Source organism: Erinaceus europaeus, chromosome 7 (genome assembly GCF_950295315.1).
Source record: "Erinaceus europaeus chromosome 7, mEriEur2.1, whole genome shotgun sequence".
In the NCBI taxonomy this organism is placed as follows: Eukaryota; Metazoa; Chordata; class Mammalia; order Eulipotyphla; family Erinaceidae; genus Erinaceus; species Erinaceus europaeus.
The window spans coordinates 21,382,029-21,399,840 of NC_080168.1; the positions used below are offsets into that span (position 1 = coordinate 21,382,029).

Sequence of the window (17,812 nt, forward strand, 5' to 3'; positions counted from 1 at the left end):
ACTAGAAAACAAAATTCATTATATTCTTAACCAAAAAAGAAAGGAATATACACATGTCTAGAAAAAAATATATACTTAATTTAACGAGCAATTACCTAAACACTAAGGCATGAAATTTTATGGGACTCATTATTATCTCTAGTCCCACAATGTTTGTTTCTGAAAGTCATTAAATTAAATGGGTGTTAGGAAGAGCTGGGAACTCTCTGACCTTTTATAAAAGTGAATGTTGTAAGTAAAATGAGGACCCTCTAGTAAAGCACCTAAGTTTCTCATATTAGCTGCCATTTAATTTGTTTCATTTCTGTATACATTTTCTTGCAAAAAGTAAAAGAAGTAATTTCATTGTTTTAAATAATCCACTTGGTATTTTTCCTGCTAAATCTTCAGGATACTCAGAGAAAGACATACTCAGAGAAAGGTACATATTAAGTAGGAAAGGACTTAGCTTCTTTAAAAGTTGGCTGAATTCTCATCATAAAGTAAAATACTTATTCCAAAGAAGTGCTATGAAAGCGACAAAAATTAATTAACTACATATTACTAACAGCTTAACTAAGAGTCAAAATGTAAAAGAAAAGAAGATAAATATCTCTGGGAATAGGCAATGGAATTAGACAAGCTATCCCAAGCAGTAGTTAAAAAATAAATCAGATTATAAAAGTTGGGGGGGCCAAGCAATGGTGCACCCAGTTAAGTGTACATAGCACTAAGTACAAGGACCTTGAAAGGATTCTGGTTTGAGAACCTGGCTCCACACCTGCAGGAGGGATGCTTTACAAGTGGCAAAGCATATCTGCAGGTGTGTCTTTCTCTCTCCTTTTTTATCTCCCCCTCCCCTCTCAATTTCTCTCTGTCCTATCTAATAAAATGGAAAAATTGGCCACCAGGAGGAGTGGATTCATAGTGCTGGTACCAAGCCCCAGTGATAACACTGGTGGCAATAAATAAATAAATATTTTAAACTACTATCTACCAGGGATACAATTAAAAAGCTGAAGAGATAAGCTGTAAACTTGGAGTGGGGGTCAGAGAAAGTTACAAATTTCTGACAATAGAGATATTCATATACAATAAGACAATACAATGAAAACCTGATATCGAAAGCATTTATCTCCGTCCTTGTTACCCATGTTTCTTTTCATTATAGAATCTGTCGTCATGTGATTCGCATTACATATATCAACATTCACATGCTCTTAATGACCCTCTTACCTTACTGAGCAGTGCAGCTTTAGACAGCAGATAATGTTTGTATAAGAAAAGAAACTGCAGGACCATTGAGACAGCTTATCAGGGATGTGCATACATGAACTAATAATTAATAGTCAATGACTAATGTTAGCCCAGGCAGTACCTGGGAGGTGCTATGGCAACAAGAACACTTCAGTGTTATGGTGGCTACCACTCACTGCATGTCTATCTGAAAGAACAACAATGACCCAGAACAGTATATCACATACATGCAGTGTCCCAGTCCAACATATGCACACATTTTTTTAAAAAAGAGCTTATACATAAATTAGAAGTAAAGCATCTAGCTGTTAGAGAATCTGAGGGGGAAAGAAATGAAATAATGGGATGAACACCTGGTAGAATAAGTAGGGTGAAAACCAGACTACAGGATTCTGAAACATGAGTACAACAGTGCCTTAGAAGTAAACTAACCAATTGAGAATAGCTGCAATGTGTATGTTATGAAAACAAAGGCACACAGTGCTAATCAAGATAGAAAACAAAATCAAGTATGAGTTTGTATTAATAACAACAATCATTTTTATGGACTATGATGAAGATAAGTTACAGATTTATATGGCACTTGACAGCATTTAATGGTAAATGTGGACAAAAGAAAAATCATATATATATTTACATATGCATATAAATGCATGAATAACATAGATATATACTACTAATAATATATGTATATATGTGAGATAGATATATATACACACATATGTATATATTATTTACCTTTTTGTCCACATATATTATTAAATGCTGTCAATGGAGTCAAAGGTAATATGTCTTTTGCATTAGATATTAATCACTAGAAAATAATTAAATATCTATATTTACATCAGTTTAAGACAAAACTTTAATCCTATAAGGGGAAAATACTAGGCTAGATTGCATAAAGGGAATGTTGTATTTATCACTTATTCTAAATTATCCCCAAAAAGAAATTTCAAATTGTGTGAAAAAAACGTAACAACTTTGAACAAATTTATGGTAGAATAGATGTAGTTTGGTGTACTACAAAACTTCACTCTTCACATTCTAAGTAAAAGTATCCAGTAAAACTGTGATGACAGAATAAGACACTATCACTCAGTGGAATTATATGGTAGGGAGGGGTTAATAGTATCATATATCAAAACATATGCACTATATTACAGGTATATTTTATTAAGTTTCCCTTGATTCATTTGTTAAAATTTAGCACTGAGGAGATAGCTCTACCTGTTAGCATCAATTTGCATGCTTGAGACTTCAGAACTCACAGATTGAATTGCTAGCAATACTTTATAGCAGAGATGAATAGTACTCCAGTCTCTAGGTACCTAACTATCTATCTCTATCTCTAGATCCCTCCATTTTCATTCTGTCTCTCATAATAAATATTTCTGAAAATAAAATTTAAACTATATCAAGTGAAATAGATATGATCATCATAAGTTAATAAAACTAGAACATTTTAGTAAATATAGTAATTTTACAATAAAAATATTTAGTATCTAATATAGTAAACACAAACAAGAAAAAGATTTCAATTGAGCAATATATGCTTTAATCGTAATTACTTTAATATTGCTAATAATTTGAATAGGTAATATTTTATAACATTTTGGTGATAATTAAGTGTAATATTCAGTAAATAACCAGTAGTCAATAATTGTACTTAATGCTATCAGGGGAAAGCTTTGTAAAAAGCATCTAAATCTATTCAAAAGAAAATTAGCAAACTTGAGCAATAATTCAAAGGAGATCAGGAACCTAAATAGTCTTCCAGACAGCACTCTAAACAAATCTGCTGTGTCAGATTCCCAGTGCATCCATTACGTGTCTGTATAAAGATCACAAAATGCACCAGATCCAACAGTGCATACCACTTCTGAGAAGTGAAGCCAAGAATAGAGAGAAGTCTGGTTTAAGTAACATATCATTCTGTGAATCACCATACACTCTGCCTAAATGTAAAATGTCAAATACTATATACTCAAATACAATATGACACTTGAGGAACTGGCAAAAACATTGCTATAAGGGCATAAATGACTATACCAACTATCTTTTATTTATCACCATCTTCAAAAATGAGTAGGTTATTTTAAATGTTTCCTTCACTTTGTAAAGTATTTTACTCTTTTGTTGGGATCCTGTAATTTATAATGTTTGATCACTTATTGGAACCAGATATGTCAGAAATCCTTTGTTATCTCTGTATTTCTGTCTCCAGCCTCCAGGAGTGTTTTGGCTGTATCAAGATAAGCACAGATAAAAGGGTCAAAAGACCCTTCAGGCTAACAGAGGCTTTATCTGATACCTTTATTTCCTAGGGTAAGATCAGGATTTACAAAGTAAACATACAATCTAATATAATCACTAGAATTGGGTCTCCAATTCTAGTCTGATATAGAGTGATCTTTATACTAAGAAATCATTAAATTATTTATGCCCTTAAGATTTTATGTACACCTTTAAAATGTTTATATATGTACCCTTAAGATGTTTATGTTTGGCACTGCTTTATGCACACATACCCACTAAATAGAGGAGCAGAGTGGTCCACATGGGACTTTCTTCAGAACTTCAATGTGAGATATATACCATGTGTCTACCACTCCATAACCCCTCTATCCTCTTGCTATTAATGGTATAATGAAATTGATAGCTCAGCCCTGAGACGCAAACAAAACTCTGTTCCCTGGCATCCATACAGCCCCTGCACGGGTTTTCTATACTCTTACACTCTTTTACAAAGATCTTAAAATATTATGCTCCAAACGGTAGACCAATTTTGTATAATTTTTTTCAACATAATTCTTTAGTAAATGTCTTTAAATTTGTTTAACAAAAATTAAGGAACAATATACAAACTATCTCCATTCCACGTGTGAACACTGGTTTTCCTATAATCTTGTCGTAGATGAATAGATACACAGGAAGTCAACACATTCATATATACTTGTCTTAGCTAGAAAAACTGCTAGCAAAATATATTCTCAGAAAATGTCAAGCATTCCATTAATTTTAGAAAGATCCAGGGAGATGTGGCTTTTAACCATTGTTTCTCCTCTATAAAAACTGATGCTAGAAAAAGCTTCAGCTTCCTTTGGGAAATTTTCAATACCGAAATTCTCCTCTAGGGATACACTAACTCCCCTTCCTTCCTCTTTGTTTTATATAATTTTATTATTCCAGAATCTAACTTATCCTCAAAGGAATATCGCACAAATAATAAAACAATTATCAAAATACATAAGGAAGTGAGCAATGTAGAACAAATTAACCATCTACTACACAACTCCCTAAAACCACTCTTGTTAGTGAACTGCAGTTTTGTGAGTTCAGTCATGTCTGATTAACTTGTTAGTGGAGAACTTCATATTTACCCAACTACATTTCATTTCTTCATAATTAAAAATCTGGTACATTTGTCATGAGTCACACAGTAGCCTCATTTAATTCTACTCTTACTTAGCAATAGCACAAAAAAAAAATCACTTAAAAAAAACATACTCAGCTGCTTGTTTGTAGTGCTTCAAATCTGTCTTCAAACTTTTATTTTCACTTTCCAAGAGCATATTCTGGGTGTAGACATCTGGGACATTCCCCAAAGCTCCCAGTCTAGCTACTTCTTTTTGTACCAACTCATACCTAGACGAAAATGAAGCAAAAGGTTATATGCTGCTTCTACTTAATTGTCTTTATTTATGTGCAATTCAAAAAGTCTTAGATAATATTAATAGAAACTAGTTAAAATGATGTTTTTATGAATTACCAACATTCTTAACATATTTTTAAATAAAATGTGAATGAATTCTTAGATTCTCATATCACATTAGAACATAAAATATAGCTGAACATGTAAGTTATAGGAACTGATCCAGATACTGGCAACGTAAGCAAAATGTTCCAAGGCTCTATCTAATGGAGTTGCTAGTGTGGATATACAGTCTATGAAATAACCTAATTAACAATAGAAAAATAGAGGGGCCAAGTCCATCAGCGGCTCAGCCAATAAAGCACACATGTTACCATATGCAAGGACTAGAAACTCTGGTCTGCACCTGCAAAGGAAAAGATTCCTAAGTAGTGCCACAGGTGTCTCTCTGTGTTTTTGTCTCTGTATCTCACACTGTATTGGTAAGAAAGGAAAAGGTGAGAGAGAAGGCTGCCAGAAACACTGGAGTTATCATACAGGTAGGTGGGAGTCTCAACAATAATCCTGGTGACAATTAAATAGAGAAAGAAGACAGAGGCTCAGCTTCTGTGATGGAAAAGAGAAGGTCAAAGAGCAAACACAGAAGACTGCTACAAAGAGGTAAGAGTCATGGGATTTCTATTCTGTCTCAGTGAAGTAAAGAGCATCATTTAACATTTATAAATAATTGTAATTAAAATAAATACAATTTTCAATCACTAAATGAAACAGCTAACAAAATCTATCAAGTAGTTTTAAGAAAGATCATTTTAAGTTTTAAAGGTATTAACAAGAAATTCCTACAGAGCTTGAATTAGATAAGTTTTTAAATGAGTTAGACATTAGTTTAAATGTTTAATCATTTTAATACTATATATACTAACACTACTAATATTACACAATAATAATAGGCATACCTTTTCATGTTATATGCCCTATTGTAAAGAGAACCTTTACACCAATTAACCATAAACATACAATTTTTATCTATATTTGGAGTGTGACATACTTATTCAAACAAAATGACACAGGGTTGATTAAGACTACTAGATTGGAACTATTTTTAAAAACTGTTTTTAGCAACTTGCTTCACTTAGTGCAGAGAAAAGTTACTAAAGAAATTATTTTCAGGATAAAATGACAGGTAAATCTCTAAATGAAATGTTACCTTAATAAATTATAATGTGGTAAAATAAATATAAAGACTATATATATATATATATATATATATATATATATATATATATATATGTAAAATCATTGATCATACAAATTTTCTTGAATGAATGCTGCTGGCAGATTTCCTAACCATGCCAGGCCCATGTGGTAGAGGCTTTCTGTTAGACACAGTTGTTGAGAGAAGGAAGGAAGACAATGCATAAAAGCACAATATACTAACAAAAAGAAAAATGTAAGCACACCCTTATGTATATGCGATCATTTTTGTAAACAACCAAAAAGTAAATATTTTAAAATTTACCAAAAAGGAAGGAAGGGAAGGAGGAAGGAAGGAAAGAGAGGGGAAAAAGGAGAGATGGAAGGTGGGAGAAAAGAAAGAGAAAAGGGGGGAAATATATATATAATTTGTGCACAAGTCTCCACAGTGACTAATTAGCTTTTTTGTCATATCATGAAAACAGCCACAGAAAACACCTGAAAGAAAGGTCACGGCTGCATTCCAATGGAATTTTAATACAAAATCTTGAGACAGGATAGATTTTGGTTTTACCCTTATGATCTTTGTTTACTGACCATGAATTTAAAAGATACAGTATAATGCCTGTCAAAACAGTAAGCAGGGAGACTGGATTAAGCACATCGGATTAAGCACATCGGATTAAGCACATCGGATTAAGCACACTTAGTATGAAGCACAAGGATCCCAGTTCAAGCTCCTGGCTCCCCACCTTCAGGGGGGTCACTTCACAAGCAATGAACTAGGTCTGAAGGTGTCTCCTTCTCCCCCCCCCCCCATCTTCTCCTCTCCTCTCAATTTCTCTCAGCCCTATACAATAAAAGGAAAAAAATGGTCATCAGAAGCAGGGGATAGGTAGTGAATACATCAAGCCCCATCAATAACCCTGGAGGCAAAAAAGAAGTTAAAGGAATATAAATGAAATTTTACTTGCTAGATATTTTTTAGTTGATTTGTTGTTTGCTTTACAAGTTAACAATGAGGAAATATGTGTTATAATCATCTGTAAGATTAAAAGAAATCAGGACCAGAGAGGGGGTTTAGCAGTAGAGAGTCCATGCTTTGCCTGCGTCACATAAGGGTGGATCCCAGGCTCCCAAAAAAATTAAAAAAACAGATAAAAGCTAACAGAACATCATAAATGGTAGAGCTGATTCTGGCTGTGTGAGTGTGTGTGTGTGTGTGTGTGACTGGCATAAGGATCCCGGTTCGAGCCCCTGGCTCCCCATCTGCAGGGGAGTCACTTAGCAATCAGTGAAGCAGGTCTGCAGGTATTTATCTTTCTCTCCCCCTCTCTGTCCCTTCCTCTCTCCATTTCTCTCTGTCCTATCCACAATTAAATTCCCATCTATCAAGGCAAAGGTTATACATATTTTCCATAATAAAAAATATTTAAAGTGTGTTTAATATTCCCGCATTCCTACTATGCAGAAAAAGAGGAGATTTTCAATAAAGTGGGAAAAAAAAAGGTTCCTATGAATAAATTTTTCCAATGCAGTGAGTCTCATCACAAATTTGACAGCTAGGGTAAAGGATAAAATTACCTGAACCACAGTATAAAGTTTACTTCACAGTTACATTATTATCTTATTATTATACATTTTTAGAAGTTCTATAAATCTAGAACTAGTGCACTTTCCTGAAAAGTCTCATCAATTCAAATTGCTAAATATAAAATAATATTATGAGAACATTAACTAATTACTAAGAGTACATTATCCCCAAAGGTCATGCAGCACATAAAAAAATGGTCTTGTAAACATAAGGGCCCTCATTCAAACCACACTTGAAAAAAATAAAACTCTAAGATGTCAGTAAATAAGTATCAAAAAGAATATACTAGTTTCCAGATTTTTCCAGATTTTTTTCCATACTTTGGACAGGTCAAACATGTGAGCCATCATGTTTTAACAAATATTCTTAGAAGAAAAAATAAAATTCAGTCACATAAAACATTCCCTACATATGCACTATAAATTACCTACATTGACAAAATAGGTATTTTATAATTCATTTATAATTATTTCTTAATAGCATTATTATTAAAATCATTTACAACATTTCCAGATTTCCTAGGGACAAAACGTTATTTTTCTTTTTTCTTTTTTCTTTTTTTTTTTTTTTTTTTACCAGAGGACTGTTCAGATCTGACTTATGGTGATGCAGGGGATTGAACCTGGGACTTTGGAGCCTCAGGCATGAGAGGTTTTTTTTTAACTTTTTTTTATAAAAAGTAAGCACAGACAAAAACCATAGGATAATAGGGGTACAACTCCACACAATTCTCACCACCAGAACTCCATATCCCATCCCATACCCTGATAGCTTTCCTGTTTTTTATCCCTCTGGGAGTATGGACCCAGGGTCATTATGGGGTGCAGAAGGTGAAAGGTCTGGCTTCTATAACTGCTTCCCCACTGAACGTGGGCGTTGGCAGGTCAATCCATACTCCCAGCCTGTCTCTCTTTTTCCCTACTGGGGCAGGGTTCTGGGGAAGCAGGGCTCCAGGACACATTGGTGGGGTCCTCTGCCCAGGGAAGTTCAGTTGGCATCATGTATCTGGAACCTGGTGGTAGCGCTGACTTATAGAGTTAAAAAAAAAACAAAAAAACTGTTGACCAATCATGAACCTAAAGGCTGGAAAAATTCATATGCAGAGTTGGGGGGTCTCTGTTTTGTAGATAGTAATCCTTTTTAGTTGTCTGCCAAAGAGCCCATGACTATACTAGTTTTTGTTTGTTTGTTTGTTTTGTTTTTTCCTGAGCCTGACATCTGATATGCAGGAGGATCAAGTTATTATCTGGGGAGATGATGGCTGGAAAAAGGACCAGAAAGCTGGATCAGGGGAGAGTAGCTCCTAAATATGGGAAAGGTGTATAAATATTGTTGACTATAAACCCCATCGAATTGATCTGATCTGGAACCCATATTCAGCTTAGGAGCCTATGTGACCTCTGCATCCCTCTAGATCTGAGCTCACATTCTGTCATCATGAGTAGGACGTTTCAAGCTGCCCCAATTTCAGAACCCATCTTCCTCAGGTGGAACACAGAATATGTGGTCCAGCCTCCCTTTGGAGGATGGAACATTTTCTTCTGTTGTTGATCCACGTTGAGGGCAAGGTACTACTGGGGACCCACAAAGGCATCTTTTCCTGATAGAGATGACCAGTAACAATGGAGAGATCTAGGTCAGTCATGTCTGCTTGGGAATCTCAGGACTCCCCGAATAGGGCCCCAGCTGATGGGGCCTGATAGTAATTAAAGTGTTATCATTAAAGGATGCCAGTGTCTTGCCCTTATTCAGCTTTTGTAGCTCTTACTTTGATAAGGTTTCTACCATAAAATTCTACTTTGTTTCAAACTGTATTAATTAAAAATGGCTCCCCTCATTAAATTCAATACTATATTTGGCATTTAAAGTATGAATTTTGCTTCTTCTATAGGCATAGTCTCATTAGCTTAATACTAAAAGTTGTACTAAATAAAAATATCAGTTAGATTAGCAGAAATTTCAAATTCCCCCTGTATTTAAAAATAGATCCTAGTGCCCTAGTCCAAAATACATTATAAATACCTTTATATATCAGAATAATCCCCTTCTCTATGGTATGCATATATTTCACAGAGCACACTTGTATTTTCATGTCCCAATTATTTAATAACATTGCTTTATAAAATGTTAGAATTCTAGAAGTAGCTGGTATTATTAGCAATATAGTAAAATAATAAAACAGCATGCCTGATGATTTTCATATTTAAAAGTTTAATCATAATAAGACAATCTTATATCTAAGTATCATTACTTAATATAATTCCACTAACTTTTTAATGAGGAAGTATTTATAGGAAAAGAATAAAACAATTGCAAGGAAAACTAAAGCAGGAACAAAACAATGGGACTACATCAAATTGAAAAGCTTCTGCACAGTCAAAGAAACTATCACACAAACAAAGAGATCCCTCACAGAATGGGAGAAGATCTTCACATGCCACACATCAGACAAGAGACTAATAACCAAAATATACAAAGAGCTCAGCAAACTTAATAACAAAAAATCAAATGACCCCATCCAAAAATGGACAGAGGATATGAACAGAACATTCACTACAGAAGAGATCCAAAAGGCTAACAAACACATGAAAAATTGCTCCAGGTCATTCATTGTCAGAAAAATGCAAATAAAGACAACACTGAGATACCACCTCACCCCTGTGATAATGGCATACATAAAAAGGACAGCAGCAACAAATTCTGGAGAGGCTGTGGGGACAGAGGAACCCTTCTGCACTGCTGGTGGGAATGTAAACTGGTTCAGCCTCTGTGGAGAGAAGTCTGGAGAACTCTCACAAGGCTAGACATGGACCTTCCATATGACCTAGTAATTCCTATCCTAGGGATATACCCCAAGGACTCCATAATACCCAACCAAAAAGAAATGTGTACATCTATGTTCATAGCAGCACAATTCGTAATAGTTAAAACCTGGAAGCAATCCAGGTGTCCAACAACAGATGAGTGGCTGAGAAAGTTATGGTATACTATGCAGCTATTAAGAACAATGAACCCACCTTCTCTGATCCATCTTGGATGGAAATAGAAGGAATTATGTTAAGTAAGCTAAGTCAGAAAGATAAAGATAAGTATAGGATGATCCTACTCACAAACAGAATTTGAGAAAGAATAACAGAAAGGGAGGGCAGAGGGTAGATAGCATGATGGTTATGCAAAGCGGCTCTCTTGCCTGAAGCTCCAATATCCCAGGTTCAATCCCCTGCACCACCATAAGGCAGAACTGAATAGTGTTCTGGTAAAAAATAGAAAAAAATAATAATAATAATAACAGAAAGGGAAACTCAAAGCAGGATTTAACTGAATTTGGAGTAGGGCACCAAAGTAAAAACCCTGGGGTGAGGGTGGATGTTCAGCTTCACGGGGTAGGGGGAGGGAGGGGAGACACAGTCTTTTGGTGGTGGGAATGGTGTTTATGTACACTCCTATCAATCTGTAGTCATATAAATCAATATTTAATTAATATGAGAGGGAAAAAATTGATTGGATGTCTCAAACTTTTTAGCTTCTGAGATCAGACGAGATCGGGCGTGTTCAGGGTGGTATGGCCGAGACTGTCTCAAACTTTTTAAATCACAGACTGAGTCTTATTAATGCATAGGCTGAGTCTTTGATATGTTGACTCTCTTAAAAGCTTAGACCATGGAGAACAGAAACAACCAGTGGCACATATACAAATAATGTCAAATAACATCAAAATATGGTGATGTTGTGTTATGATACAGCAAATCCTAACAAAGGGATTCTTCAAAGTTAACCCAACTGCCAAATAATGTGATTATAGCAATAACTATCTAGTGTCTTCTTAAACCCTAAGACAGCAGGAACCTCCCGCTTCCTTTTTACAGCCTATATTTCCCCCAATCCTGGAGCCTCTGGGGTGGGGCTCACTTTCCTGCATGCTTCTCTCAAGTTATACCAAATGATATTGCATCTGCCAATCCCAGCCTAATCAACACAAGGAGTACCACCTCAGCATGCTTCACTTCAGACTGTGTCCAGAGACATCAGGCATGGAATATCAACCCTTCACCCTCATTACTCGGGTGAGACCTTTCCTTTCATAGATTCTCTAATTCCATTTTTCACTTCCTAACAAAATTCCAAAACCTAGATATAGACCAAATCCCATAAGATAGAGCATATCAGGGAGTCGGGCTGTAGTACAGCAAGTTAAGCGCAGGTGGTGCAAAGAACAAGGACCGGCATGAGGATCCCGGTTCGAGCCCTGACTCCCCACCTGCAGGGGAGTCGCTTCACAAGCAGTGAAGCAGGTCTGCAGGTGTCTATCTTTCTCTCCCCCTCTCTGTCTTCCCCTCCTCTCTCCATTTCTCTCTGTCCTATCCAACAACTACAACAACTATAATAACTACAACAATAAAACAACAACGGCAACAAAAGGGAATAAATAAATAAAATTTTAAAAAAGATAGAGCATATGTTCACATGTATCCATAAATTAGGGCAAAATACATACCTGAAAGCAAAAATACACAAGTCTGTAGTGAGTCAGTATCAAGTTCATAGTGAAATACTGTCTACTTAGACTTAGATACCCCCCTCACCTACTTCCTATTACAGTTGTCTCACTCACTCCAAAGCTAACCTCATCAAAGCAAGGACTGCAAAAACTGAATAAGGGCAAGAGACTGGCATAGTTTAATGATGACTCTTTAGTCACTACCAGGCTACCCCATCAGCTAAGGCCCTAGTCGGGGAGTCCTGAGATTCCCAAACAGACATGATGGGCCTAGACCTCAAATAAACCCCTCTCTCCATTCTTACCAGTCTTTCCTATCAGGAACTACACAATAGACTCCTTTGTGAGCCCCCACAGGACCTTGCCCTCAACTTGGATGAACAGTGGTAGAGAATGTTCCATCCTCCAAAGGGAGGCTGGACAACATACTCTATGCTACACCTGAGGAAGATGGGTCCTGATATTGGGGCAGCTTGGAGTGTTCCTACTTATTACCACAGAATGTGAGCTCAGATCTACAGGGATGCAAAAGTCATATAGGCTCCTAAGCTGAATATGGACCCCGGACCAGATCAAATCGATGGGGTTTATAGTCAACAATATTTATACATCTTTCCCATATTTGGGAGCTACTCTCTCCCCTGATCCAGCTTTCGGGTCTTTCTGCCAGCCATGACATCACCTCCCAGACAATAATTAGGATCCACCTGCATATCAGATTTCAGGCTCAGGGAAAACAAACAAGCAAACAAAAAAGCACTAGTAGAGCCACAGGGCTTTTGGAATATAACTAAAATATGCCTACTAAATATCTACAAAATGGAGGGCCCCCCCAACTCTTCATCTGCACTATTCCAGCCTTTAGGTCCATGATTGGTCAACAATTTGTTTGGCTTTGTATGTTAACTATATTAACTATCTTGTCAACCACCAGGGTCCAGATGCTAGCTAGCATGATGCCAACCAGACCTCCCTGGACAGACGACCCCACCAATGTGTCTTGGAGATCCCCTTCCCCAGTCTTTCCCCACTAGGGAAAGAGAGAGACAGGCTGGGAGTATGGGTCAACCTGTCAACACCCATGTTCAAAGGAGAAGCAATTACCGAAGCCAGACCTTCCACCTTCTGCATCCCACAATGACCTTGGGTCCATACTTCCAGAGGGTTAAAGAATAGGAAAGCTATCAGGGGAGGGGATGGGATACAGAGTTCTGGTGGTGGGAAATGTGTGAAGTTATACCCCTCTTATCCTATGGTTTAGTCAATGTTTCCTTTTTATAAATAAAAATTTTAAAAATAAATAAATAAATAAAAGAAGTAGAGAAAGGTAGTCCGCAATCTTGTAAGTAAAACATGAAGAATAATACGGCTACTAAGATTGCTTAATGCAGGAAGCAATGCACCTGCATTAAGATCCACCTGCATATCAGATGTCAGCCTCAAGTAAAAAATTGCTTAATTTTTTAATTTAAGGAAGCAATACACCTGCATTGGATCCACCAATATATCAGATGTAGGCCTCAAGGGAAAAAAAAAAAAAAACTAGTATAGTCATGCGCTCTTTGGAATACAACTACAATAGGACTACTATCTATGAAACAGACACCCCCAACTCTTCAAATGAACTTTTTCAGCTTTTAGGTTCATGATCAGTCAACAATTTTTTGCTCTATATGTTAACTCTTCTTTCAGCCACCAGGTTCCAGATGCTAACATGATGCCAACAGAACTTCCCTAGGCAGGTGACCCCACTAATGTGTCCTGGAGCCCTGCTTCCCCAGATCCCTGCCCCACTAGGGAAAGAGAAAGAGACAGGCTGGGAGTATGAATTGACCTGTCAACGTCCATGCAATTACGGAAGCCAGGCCTTCCACCTTCTGCATCCCATAATGACCCTGGGTCCATACTTCCAAAGGGATAAAGAACAGGGAAGCTATCAGGAGAGGGGAGGGGATACGGAGTTCTGGTGGTGGGAATTGTGTGGAGTTATACCCCTTATCCTGTTTTTTGTCAGTATTTCCTTTATATAAATATTTTTTTTAAAAAATTTAAAAAAGAAAATAAATGAGAAAAATATTTTATAAAATTATAGTAGATATTCCATTTAAATTTTTTGAAAATCAGCTGGTGCTGAATATTAGAATAAAAATGTTCTTGTCTAAAGCCATACCATCTACACCATGTATTATCTAATCATCAGAATAAAATGTTTTTTAATAAAGGAAGTAACTATTATGAAACTCTTATCTTGGCTGTGTGTGTATGTAATTTCAGTGATGGAAATGCTAAAGCTGCCCATACACTCCACCTATTTTACATAAACTGAGTTAGTTCAAGTTCTCTAAACACAGCTAACAGTATCATGTCATTCTTAAAGCCTATTTTTCCACACAATTATTTACCATTCAGACTGAAAGCAGTCAAGAGTTCGGGTCATTCCCATTTTGATCAGGAAATTGCAGAGAAAGTCTTCTATTACTTCAGGGACTGCTTGCTTTGACGGAAGAACTGTTTTCTGCTCCTAAAAGTTAAATTGTAATCATGTATGTTGAAAACATCAAATCTGGATAAATAGTACAGAGAAATATTTTCCTCATTCACAAATTCATTCATACACTCAATTTTCTGAAACTACATTTGTTGACTGCTATGTTCAAAGTACCATTATAATCACTATGGACAAATCAATGACAAAAATAGAGATTTGGTGTTCATATCTAGAACTTAAGTAGAGTCAGCTAGCTATTCTTGTAAATAAAAAATATTGCCTAAGGCTCCTCTTATACTACAAAACGTAATTACATAGTAGCAACAGATGCCTTATGGCCCTAAGGATCTATTCTATAATCCTTGAGAGAATAAGTGTGCAGGTTCCACTGCACAAAGGAATAGAAAATTGAATCTATTTCACCAAGTTATATACAACACTAGACAGTTATAAAAACTACCATATTGCATAAGTCAACATACAAAGCAAATCAAATAATGGGTAGATTCATAAAATAACACAGTCATTTCCTCCAGAGTAATTTTTTTTTTCTCATTGGCAGGATCCAACTACTGGACCTGGGAATGGGTCGATCTCCTATTACCTAGAGGACCTCAGGAGGAAGCTTTCCTTCCTGTGTATAATATACAAGGTTAGAAAGAATGCACCAAATGGTTACATGGAAATGCACTGGGGGACGAAAGTCTTTGTAGCTCCAGAAGTTCAAATGTGCTATATATATAATTAAACACTAATGTTAATCACAAATAGCTACCTGACATCAAAAATAGCAAAGAATTTAAGGAACTTGTGGTAAAAAAAAAAAAGATCCAGGAAATTCCTGGGAATATATAGGGTTTTTTAGGTAATTTTTAAGCTAGGGTTAATGGTTAATAGGGTTGTCTATAGTACAGTTGTTGACATACGGTGACAGGAGCAAAGCCAGGCCTGCTGTATGGCACAGCCCTAGCAGACTCGGGCTAACTGTAAAGCGGGGAGTCCTGGACTAAACTGAAGCTATTTTTCCTTACATTGATAATTTAAAGGTTTATTGGTGGGAGTTGGGCAGTGGCACAGTGGGTTAAGCACACATTGTGCAAAGTGCAAGGACCAGCAGAAAGATCCCGGTTCGAGCCCCTGGTGTCACTTCACAGGCAGTGAAGCAGGTGTGCAAGTGTCTATCTTTCTCTCCCCCTCTGTCTTCCCCTCCTCTCTCCATTTCTCTCTGTCCTATTCAACAACAATGACATCAAAAACAAAAATAATAATAACCACAACAATGTTAAAACAACAAGGGCAACAAAAGGGAAAATAAATAAAAATAAAAAGAATAAAAAAACAATTTATTGGCTATTGAAAATACACAAATATTACCTGAGGACAATGATTGAGGCAAGTCAGGCCTGCTGTATGGCACAACCCCAGCAGGCTAGGGCTAACTGCAAAGCGGGGAGTCCTAAGACTAAACTAAAGCTATTTTTCCTTACACTGATAATTTAAAGAACTACTGGCTATATTGGATACGCACAAATAGTACCTGGGGACAATAAAAGGAGATCCCTGGGCAAAGTACATTGTGACAATTATGGCAGTGAGTGTGACAAGACCAAAAATGGCCTAATAGCAGAAGCTGCTGTACACATTGAAAGGCTTTCAGAAAAAGAGATACTTGTCACCACTACAGCTTCTCAATTACCTGGACTCAACCAAAAGCCAGAATTATGGGTGGCTTATAGTATGAGTGACAGACTGGTCTTCACCTAGTTATAAAAAAGGCTTTATTGCTTACCCTCACCCACAATCCTCCTGCTTCTACTTATAGGCAACCATGATGAGTATAAAGGTTGTGTAGTTAAATAGCTAATGTTAGGGTACATGGGTAGAAGTTAGCAAACTTTCATTAGCTAAAAGTCAGTCAACTTTCACATATGTAAGGTTAGCCAGAAAAAGAGCCCTCATGGTATGTGCTTACTTTACAGCAGAAGATTTCTTTAGGTGGACAGCTTACTATATTACAAAAAAACTTGGTTTATGATCTAGTCAGACCCACCCAAGAATGGGTTAAGAAGTAAAGCTATTACATTTAGCTCCAGGGAAAAAAATGTTTATTCACACAGAAGGTCAGAACAGGGAGATAGTCAAAACACCGATGGTCATTTCAAGGGAAAATTTAGACTACTCTAGACCAAGGAAAGTTTTAAGGGTAGATTTTGGCTACCCCAGACCCAGGAAACTTTCAAGGGAAGATTAGGATGCCCCTAACCTAGGGAACATTTTTAAAGATAATAATAATGATAATGTTGTTTAAGGTTATTCCTGATGTTAATGAAAACAATTATACATGATATCATCTGTATCCTTGATGTTAATGAAAAAAATTTTACATGATGTCAACTATATCTGGGCAAAAAGTGTTTTAAAATAAAGTTCTGCAGAGAGACACCTCTCTCCTGCACCTGAAGCAGCTGATGTGTCTCTCACTTATTCTTCATTGTTGACTCCCCTTTCCTTCAAGGACCCTTCAGGGGCGGGCTCCCGGCAGTATGGGCACAATTCCTCATCTCCCTGAGATAAGTATCTGCAAAACACTCTCACCCCCAATTTGAGCCAATACTAATTCCAAAAGACATTTAAAGCATGTCCACGTTTTTGCTGCAACACACATGAGAGGTTCCTGCCCCTTTAAATAAATGATTTCTGTCTCTTCCTAAAAAATATGAAATACAGCATAAAAAGTCCATAACAGAAACTTAATCACCTTTAAAAGTCATAGTTCTCACTTATGCATTAAAATTATTCATAAGTCATCCAGCATATTTTTGTATGTATCTAATCAATAACCCATCTTAATTACACAACACATATCATGCTGTAATGCGACCATAAAGGTCTTTTTTAGGGAGTCGAGCAGTGGTGCAGCAGGGTAAGCTCACATGGCGCAAAGCTCAAGGACTTGTGTAAAGATCCAGGTTTGAGACCCCGGCTCCCCACCTGCAGGGGCGTCACTTCACAAGCAGTGAAGCAGGTCTGCAGGTGTCTATCTTTCTCTCCCCCTTCTGTCTTCCCCTCCTCTCTCCATTTCTCTCTGTCCTATTCAACAACAACAACATTAATAACCACAACAATGTTAAACAACAAGGGCAATAAAAG

At 36.6% G+C, this 17,812-nt stretch overlaps 1 protein-coding gene across 4 annotated transcripts in view; it reads right to left on the bottom strand.

The window, feature by feature from the left end:
- SPAG16 (sperm associated antigen 16) overlaps positions 1-17,812 on the bottom strand; it is a 1,038,313-nt gene that overhangs the window by 1,002,205 nt on the left and 18,296 nt on the right. For all 4 annotated transcript variants that reach the window (XM_060193955.1, XM_060193956.1, XM_060193954.1 and 1 more), the window contains exons 4-5: positions 14,577-14,695; positions 4,744-4,881 (exon numbers count right to left, since the gene is read on the bottom strand). In XM_060193955.1, coding sequence (XP_060049938.1) covers positions 4,744-4,881; positions 14,577-14,695 — 257 coding nt within the window. The remainder of the gene's footprint in view (positions 1-4,743; positions 4,882-14,576; positions 14,696-17,812) is intronic.